Here is a 9,583-nt window from a genome sequence, read left to right as displayed (position 1 = left end):
TTTCCCTTAAAGCTGGATCTTCCAGGAAGTCCATAGAAACGTGGAGAGAGCTTGATATTCTCTTCCTCATTTCTGTTTCTGTAGTGGTGCCCTGTACAGAGAACAATGATAGGTGAGACCATGTTGGAGCAATAAGATAAGCAAATACTATATAGAACCCTGTTATTAATGTCTTAGCTTGGATACGTGCTTCGTGCACTTCAATTTTTACCATGTCAGACTTTTATTACTTTTTAGTATCTTTTACATAATTTTTAAAAGATATGAGGTAATAGTTACCTACTGTTCAAGACTGAGAGAGAGTTTATTTACTTAACTTTTGCATTTCTTTCCTTCAAGCTATGAAAAATGATTTAAACAAATGGGAAAGGATTGTGTTCAAAATATTGTATAAAATTTTTGCAAACTGTAATTTTTTTCCTTGCTCCTGCTGACAGGATATTCTGCGTTTTGTAACATAGTAGTCTTTTCCCCTAGGGAAACTGTAGCAAGTAAGAAAAGTCTGACTTCCTCATGCTTCTTCATGCTAGTCTTTTTTTAGTAATGTGAGTAGACAACTTTGAACTAAGCAAGACATTTTTTGAGACATCTTCTGTTACCTTGTATATGGTAAGAGAATGGCAGCAATATGTGCTGCACATATGTTCACGCAGACATTTGTATTTTTGGAAGTATGTATTGAAATGTGATCTTCCAATTTGTTATCTACACTACAGAACGGATGGGAAATATATAGGAATGAGAAATAAATTATAATAAAGAACTTCCTTACATTTTTAACGGGGCTGATAAGGAAGAATGTTATCAAAATTAACTAATAATGCTAATTTTGATAAAGTGGTAATAGCATCATATTGATTGCAGTTATATGATAACATTTTTGTATACTAATTTCAATTGTATAGTAACTATGATTTTGCAGACCGCAGCCAAACGGACCTTTAGATCAGCAAAAGTAAAGTATAGCACAGTAACACAGTAAAGCATAGCGCTTTTACGAATGTGTAAGTAAGTTAATATTTTATTACTTGGAAGCTGCGAATTGCGTTTGTTAGTTACGAAAATATTTGTAAATAAATGCTTAGGTTGCAAACCTATCTTAGCTGTTTTATTTATTAAAGATTTTACAAGGTGCAGGAGCATTCACAGCTTGACCAACCAGGAAGCATTGCCAAGGGTTCCATTCTGTAGAAAACACTGGCTGGTGCAGTAAGAAAAGGCCACGATGCCTAAGCTATTTAAAACTTTCTTACATTGTCATCAGTAGCTGGTTTATCTATTATCACCTCTGGCAGAAGCTGTCCAACAGGCGATGTAGGAACAGATGGTCCACCAACCAGGGAAACCACCCCATTGCAATCCACAGTGCTGTGCATCTTCCCATTCCCTGGAAACACTGCCAGCATCCTGGATGACCTACTGGCCTGACTAATGTTACTGTTGCGCCGTTCACCATGTCTGCGCGGCACAAAGAGAGAATCTCTTCTGCTATCATTGTCTTCAAAAGTGCTGTGCTCATCATCAGCAAAGTCATTTTCTGATCCTACATCCTTTGCTCTACCTCTGAAGCTGAAAAGACTTGTTCTGCTGTTGCGCCTTGGGGAAAACAGGGAGCCACGAATGCTCAGCAGAGACTGCAGGCAAACAAAATTTGTGATTATTAGCGGAAACCTTCAAACTTAGCATTGTTATTAGGATAGCATAGGGTTTTTTTTTCTTGTATGAAAGTAACCATTTTTCCCAGAAGCTAAATGCTGCTGTGAAATTTTTGTATGTATTTAATTATATTTATATTTTGCCAATTATGAGCACTCCTTTCTCCTGTCAGTTAGAGTTGCTGACTAGAGTAGTTGCACAATACCCATCAAGCAAAAAAAGGAATCTATACATGCACATTCTTTCATGTACGCAGCATCCTGCATATATTGAACAAACCTCCAAACATCATTGAAGCAGGAGGAAAATATGAGGCTATCATAATGGAAAAATACTGTAGCATTTTAATAAGTCTAGATAATATATGCTCGCTCTAAAAAAACCCCACAGCATCAATCAGAGAATATTTTAATACGATTTTTAAACAATCCTGTTACAAGAATAGAGATATGAGGTTATGTTTAATTCTCTGTGGTTTTTACAAGACAATCTAGCAGCTACAGCAGTTTCTCTCAAGCACTAGCAACAATAATAAAGTTCAATGAAAATCTCAGTGTTTCCATTCGTTAGGCAGTAGGGTCATATTACAGTACCAGGAAGACTAAAGTAGTTCTGTAACAGCCTATGATGCTTTAAATCTATGCTTCTACTAAAAATAACTATGCAATACCTGATGTGGAGAAGAATACTTCTTTTCGTATGTCAATCTATTGCCTTCAATAGATAATCGGAAACCTTTCCTTCTGATGCTGTCTTCTGATTCGGACTTGTGAAATTCATCTTCATCTTTTTCCTCTCCTCCAGACTGTTCTTTCTGTTTTCTTTTTTTCCTTCTATTTCTCCTTTCTTTTGCACTCTTTGAGCTCAATTTTGATGCCTCTGAGGAACTTTCTGAGAGCCCTCCTCCTTCTCCCCCGGCACTGGGCTCCCTGGACTCCGCAGATGCTGTTACTGCTGCTGCTGCCACTGCTGCTGCCTGCCATGTTGCAGAATTAATTTGTGTCACTGGGCAAACCATGACATCGTGGTTTTTTTAAATTTACTTATACAGAATTTCTAGTCCAAACACCCTGCATCTTAGCATTTTTCATAGGATAGCCTCTCCCTAGTTTTTTTCTAATTTTTATTACTCAATTGATTCAAGATATGTGTTGGTCATAGCCTTCTTCCATCTTTCATGGATGGAAGTTTTTAAATGCAGAAGTCTAACAGACTGTATTAATGACACTAGACTAAGAAAAACATAATGAATAATGCACACCTAGTTTGAATATTCCTTCTTGATTATGGCTGGGTTGTTCACAGTACAATGTGTTTAGTGCAGGATAGAAAATCTCTGAGCTAGCTCTGTTGTTGAAAGCCCAACAGGGTGTTTTATAACTCCAAATTCAGAAAGCAGAGGGTGAATATCTCTAGTAAAATTACTTCCAAACACTTCTGCAGTACTACACCATAAATTATACCTGGGCTGCTTCTTGTTGTTTCTTCAGTTGTTCCAGCATCTGTTGAAATTCTGCCTCTTTCTGTTCTGCTTCTTCCATGGTTGCTTGATTCTGTTCTTCGTAGGCCATGGCGACCACAGCCAGGATCAAGTTGATTAGGTAGAAAGAACCCAGAAAAATCACCAGAACAAAAAATATCATGTATGTTTTCCCAGCAGCACGTAGTGTCTGGAAATAAGAATATATTTATAAGCGAGAAGAGGTTACAAAAGTTCTGTTTTTCGTTTTCTGTTAAAATTAAGATAACATAAGAAAATTGATTTTAGGCCTCTTGCGTTATTGATACAAACATATTTAGTCTATTTTGCATTAAAAAATTCTCACCAATTGATAAAGGTTTTCCCAGAAGTCTTGAGTCATCAAGCGAAATAGTGACAAGAAAGCCCAGCTGAAGGTGTCAAAACTTGTGTAGCCATAATTGGGGTTTCTACCAGCTTTCACGCATGTATATCCTTCTGGACACTGCCTACAAAGACAAACTGGATGTCACCTTATATAGTTATTTTAATATTATCACCTGGAATGTCCAGGACAAGATTAGGATTAAAAAGTGGATTTTTTCTTTAGTTAATCAGACTAGAAATAGTAGCAGTTGTGATTTTTAATAGAAAATTATTTTAAAGGACACTAGAAAAATTAAGCAGGAAAGGCACATAAAAATTAGTGTCAAAAGTTTAACCTAAGCTTCTAAAACGTGATATTCCAAATAATTTCTTTAATTATTAATGTTGTGACATTAGTGTCAATGTCAATGTTTTCTACTGTCTGAGCCTGTTAGTACTCATATGGGCAGCTGGAACTGCAAAATAACACGCGTTTTCCAGCAGCTATGTCTGTTACTTCTCATCCAGGCAGGAGCTACACTAATACCAAATTACTGATTCATTCATGCAAAGACTAAGCTCATCAAACCAATCCACTGAGCTCTGACCAGGAACCCAAATCCTCAGTCCAATGTAAAATCCCAGTATTTTTTATGTGAAAGAAAGTGGTCACTCAAAATATAGCCCGCCTCTAACTGCACATCTAAAGAACGTGGATCTAATTTGTACACGGTGCAATAATATGATGAAATTTGGTCTTACCCAGCATCAGAACTATTTCCGCAAAGTAAAGCATCATTTTGCCCTTCCAGAAAATAAAAATGACCTGTTTAGAAAAGAATTTTAAAAAAATTATAAAATTCTGAATATGAAAGTTTTTTTACAGCTCTATGAAATAAGTAGTCCTACTCTAAAAATGCTAAGGTGATTTCAGATGCAGTTTTAAACAAGCAGTATTTTTTTTTTCAGCAGGCTCATAACTTTAGAGTAAATGACAATAAGAATTGCAGTAAGTGCTATCACTCACAGCACTTGCTGTTAAAATGCCAAAATGTACTAAAAATCCTGTCAAATGCTGCTGGATGTACAATTCTCCCTTCAGTCTGATCACTGAACTAAATCACACTTTGTGAAATTGTATTGTACAGTTATTTATTATAATAATTAAATTGAAAAAATCTGAAAAAAATATACTGATAATTTATTTCAAACTTTCTGATCAGTATTGCCAAGGGTCCCAGTTTGTCACTTACAAACACTTGTGATAGTTATCTAATACGTGAGCTCTGCAAAAAACCGCCCAGCTGCCAATGGCTCTAACGATTAGGGGTGCGTGCACGCTGCCATTAGCCCGCTGGCTGGTATGAAGGCCCTGGTATACATCTAAATTTAACTCGGACAAAATTACTGCAACAGTCACCGATTTGTGTAGGTAGGATTTTGGGAGTGTATGATGACATTATTGATCACCTTAGGAAAGAGAAATTGGGTAAGTTCCACTAAATCGCCCTGTAGCCAACCATCCCATAAATTGTATAGTAATCCTGTATTTAAAGGACATTTTAGATGGTTTAAACAACAAAGACTTTGACCTGTCTATTCTTAGAAGAATAAAGAAATGATGCGCAAAACGTTGTGCTTATTAAGATTCATTTTGACCGTATCCTTAAGTGCTTTTCTTTTTCCCCTCAAAGCAGACGCCTACAGTTGCTAAGCTTTTGATTTTGGAAGAATTATCACAGGAGGAGCTTTCTCCTGTAATAACCATCTCCCATTTGGTCACTGACCAGAAGCGTTGCCTTAGGATGTCTGTGAGGACAGGGGAGGGACGTGATGATACTCCCCTAAGCACCTCCCCAGCTTCCAATACTTCTGAAGCACAGCAGCTTTGGAGTTAAGGTGGTACCTTTTTTGCTTCCTGAGAAGCTTTAAACCCCCCATTGGATTTCTTTTCCATCGAACTGGCCTGTTAGATTCCCTTAAAATGATCTCATTTGAAATGCTACCAGCGCGGCTGAGTTTAAACTTGACTGTGGCTGTGCCAGCTGTGCTGCCCAAGCAGGGTTACTACAGAAGCTGAAGAATTCTGAGTCTGAGGAGATGTCTCAAGCTACTGGCTCAGCACATCAATTTGCTGCAGGAGGGACACGGTACCAGCCAGATGCATCTCTCCATCTGTGAGCAAAATTCACCATTTGGAAAAGTTAGTTTTTAAGCTGTGTGTAGACCTTGTTCTGACAGTCTGTGAAGGACTCAATTTCAGTATCTAATGATACACCTGTGTCTTACAGGGTACAATCTTCTGTACTCTGCAAAGTGCACAGCCCTGCGTGCGGCCACTGTCATTCTGGGCTGGTATGCGTTGCAGAACTGCACTGGGCTGAAACACAGCCGTAAATAGGAAAGTTAGCTGACATGATGCTGACAACAGCTGTCCCCTATGAGGCGAATCTTATTCTGCATTACGTCAGCTAATGATGATTAAAACATGCTGGAACATAGCAGCTGGTTGGGAAGAATGCAAACCTGACTTGATAAGTTTACATGGAGCAGTCAGTCATGGTCAGTATCGCTAAAATAGGTTGTATGTATTCAATGTATTCAAGTTCTGTGGTTCAGACAAGATGTGCTCTGTAAGCACGCTGTACTTGCCAGCTCCACAGGGAATAATAGCCACCCAGGTGTTCTCTGAGTGCACTGATACAACTGTGACAAATGCTCAAAGTATTATCATAGGAAAATTTTTACAACAACACAAGCTGAGCGGTATAAGCATGTGTCCCTAACTAGATGCAAAACTCGGAATTGTGTTTTACCAAAGTAATGTGAAAAGTCCCTCACTACATCAAAGGTATACGTTTGGCTCCCCTTTATTTGATTGGGAAATGGGAAAAATCCCTGGTAGGTCAGCACTTTACTTCAAAGGAATTTAGTTGTTTGGGTAGACTTAGGGTAATGACTGAGAATAATTGTTATTTCACAAAAGAGATTGTGAGATGTTATTTCCCAGAAAAATTTGCTTATGGCAACCTTTCCAAGATAAACTTAAATTTATCTAGTATTAGTTTTATCAGATCTCCTATATCGGAAAAAGAAAAAGGAAAAAAAAGAGTGCTTGACTCATTAATGCCAGGAGTGCTTACATAAAGTTTCTCTAAACAGTATTTCCAAAAATGAGCTCAGTGGCAAAATTAGGGCTTATATGCCTTTTTTGCATAGTATACACAACTGTTGGCATGAAAACTTTTTAAATTCCTACAAAAGACAGTGCCATTGCACTGCTCTGAGTTCCAGGTAAGTCCCTCCTTATTGCTCTGTGACACAGCTGGTTTAAGAACCATTTCTGCATACTGTCTACCCACCTGGAAGAGGAGAGCAGGCAGTTGTGAGAAGATAATTTTTCTCTTTGAAACTGCCAGTAAGCAAGGACAAGCTTATTAACTTCACAATAAGACTCATAATTTCATTATAAATTTCATAATACATACGAAATCCTGTGTAAATATACTGAAGGATCAAGTAGCCATTCCATAAAGTATTTTCTGTAACTAATTCAATTCAGTTTTGTTTTTCAAGGAGCTTCAGGTCTTCTTTAAATCAAATGAAATCAGAGCTTGAGTTTATAGATTCTTGGTTAAAAAGCCAGAAGATTAAGTTTGACCTTGAAGTCTAGATCTTCATTAGGAGACTTTGCTTAGACTTTGTTATACCCTGTGGCATGGGATCTCCATGAATTCACATGTTCAAGTAAAGTGGGTTTCACAAAAAGATTGCATCTTGATTTTAGAAATTCAGACGGAAATCCATCACAGTCATTGATCAGCTGTGTGATCACAGTTAGAAGCTGTCTTACTTCTATTTGAAATTTGTCTGGCTTTGACTTGCAGCTATTGAACCTGTTATATCTTTGCCCGCTAGATCAAAGGTATGTCTATGATGAAATTTCTGTTCCCTGTGAGGTTTTTCTCAACTGTGATCAAATCACCCCTTAAACCTTCTCTTTGATGTGCTAAGTAGGTTGAGCTCCTGGTCTATCTTGGTATAAAGCATGTTTTCCAACCCTTTAATCATTCTGCTCTTTTCCGAACATCCTCCAATTTTTCAACATTCTATCTAAATTGAACTTTATATAGTATTCCAGTAGCAACTGCAGTAGTGCTAAATACAGGGGTAATACTGCCTTCTTGGTCAATAATTTATTTACGCGAACTGGATATAATTTAGCTTTTTGGCTGCAGTCCTGGCTGCTCCACAGTGCCTTAGGTGCCTTAGCCTCTCCATTGCTAAGGGCTTTCCAATTGCATTTCTATATCCTGTGTCTCAGTTGCAGCTCTGCAACCTTCCATGTAAGCTGCTGTAGCAGTGTTTTCCAGAGCCTCTGTTTTTCCTTTGTCCTCATGCTGGTTTTCGTGTTGTTGTTATTCTCATGTAATTACACCTGCAAACACATTATTGTTGCAGCAGGTACTCATGGGAAGCAATTGTCTCTGGTGTGAGATTCACCCCTCTTTCTCCCCCTTTTTCCTACTCCTTGCTTGTAGCTTTTGGTTTATATTAGGTGACCTAATAACATGCATGTAGGAGCTTGAAAACCAACCAGCCATGCAGCACCCTCCCTGATCAAAGTGCCTTCCAATTGGTGCTAATAGCACTGTAAGCAGGAACAACCGTAGGGAATTTGAGGAGATGCTAATGAAAAATACACAGTTGCTATGGGAAAAGTATTATGGAATGATCACTGCTGCACTGGAAAGAATACCCAGGGGAGAAGACTCACCTGGGAGCCCCACCATTTCTCTTTGCAGCTGGCTACTGTGGTCAGTTTTCCCTTTCCCCTTCCCTTTTCTTTCTCTCTCTCCCCTTATTTTTCTCCAAAAATAAATTTCCCTGTTAGAGGTGATGTATGCCATCAACTACAGTCTTCATCCATGTGAACCTGTCTCAACATGAATTGTGCAACATTGATTTTTAGGATAGGGAGCTTAGGTTTGTAACCTCACATTTAACTGTACTGAAATGCATTTCTTTACCTATTCTCAGTTTGCCAGACTGCTCTGTATCAGCAAAACTGGTTGGAAAATCTTACTTTGGGAAATTATCAAAATGGAAAGATGCATCAAAACAACTTCTGAAGAGGTTTGTCTGAGATTGCTGCTATTCAAGTTTTTAACTAATCTAGATGACAGAAGAACGCTTATCAAATTTGCAAATGATACTGATCTGATAAGGGTGGTGGTGAGTTTGAGGAAACAGTTACAATTTAAAAGATCCAGGACAGTTGGAGAGATGGTCTGAAAAAAGAGAGTGCTGTTCAGGCTGGAGCAATGAACTGTGCAAATACTAAGTGGGAACTCAATGAGGTAAAAGTCTGTAAAAGATTCGGGAGGCAGACAGACCACAAGCTGAACAGGATTTAAGGATGTTACAATTGTAAACAACAGCAAGCCCTAGCCTAGGATATATAAAACAGAAGTAACAGTTACTACGCTACCACATAATCCTGCTTCTTTACTTAGTATGCCTCATGTGGAGGAGAAATGCCTAGATGTAGGTACTGCACTTCAAGAAGGATGTTTACGAACAGGAAAGGATCCAGATGAGAGATCAAGATCTAGAAAATAATTGTAGGCAAAAAAGGTTAATGATCTGGGTTGCTTAGCATACAAAAGGAAGACTGAAAGAGGAGAGAACAGGGTAAGGCAACATAAGAATAGTCTCTAAATACCTGTAGTGAAGTTGATAAGAACAATGAGCTTAAATTGCAGCAGGAAAATATGTTAGACCTTAAAAAAAACCCCATTCTAATAATAAGGATAGTGAAGTACAAGAATGGAGAGATGGTGAAAATACTGAGGACTCCAGTGATGGAGTCACTGAATGTCAGAAGTCTCTGACATCTGTCAGAAATGACATAGCAGTCTGTTGCTGATCTTGCTTTGGAGTATGGGAATGGAAAATGTTTAAGACTATTAAGCAATTTTGAGAACTCCTTTGGACATCTTTCTGTCTCAGGGGAGATGTGGATTTGGCAGAGGGAGCTGAGAAAAAGAGCTGTATCAAGTAGCGAGACCATGTTGAACCCCCCATAATCCAAGAGGAAGC

The 9,583-nt window shown here is 38.2% G+C and overlaps 1 protein-coding gene across 1 annotated transcript in view; it reads right to left on the bottom strand.

The window, feature by feature from the left end:
- The window catches only part of LOC104078762 (sodium channel protein type 1 subunit alpha), a 48,831-nt gene extending 44,532 nt beyond the window's left edge, over positions 1 to 4,299 (bottom strand). Inside the window, exons 1-6 of the mRNA XM_009580533.1 lie at positions 4,244 to 4,299; positions 3,483 to 3,624; positions 3,120 to 3,326; positions 2,327 to 2,632; positions 1,254 to 1,634; positions 1 to 91 (exon numbers count right to left, since the gene is read on the bottom strand). The exon at positions 1 to 91 is cut by the window's left edge and continues 55 nt beyond it. Coding sequence (XP_009578828.1) covers positions 1 to 91; positions 1,254 to 1,634; positions 2,327 to 2,632; positions 3,120 to 3,326; positions 3,483 to 3,518 — 1,021 coding nt within the window. The 5' untranslated portion in view covers positions 3,519 to 3,624; positions 4,244 to 4,299. The remainder of the gene's footprint in view (positions 92 to 1,253; positions 1,635 to 2,326; positions 2,633 to 3,119; positions 3,327 to 3,482; positions 3,625 to 4,243) is intronic.
- Positions 4,300 to 9,583: the final 5,284 nt, after the last annotated feature.

This window comes from Fulmarus glacialis, unplaced genomic scaffold (assembly GCF_000690835.1).
Source record: "Fulmarus glacialis isolate BGI_N327 unplaced genomic scaffold, ASM69083v1 scaffold4216, whole genome shotgun sequence".
Lineage (NCBI taxonomy): Eukaryota > Metazoa > Chordata > Aves > Procellariiformes > Procellariidae > Fulmarus > Fulmarus glacialis.
This window is presented reverse-complemented; position numbering and strand designations above follow the sequence as displayed.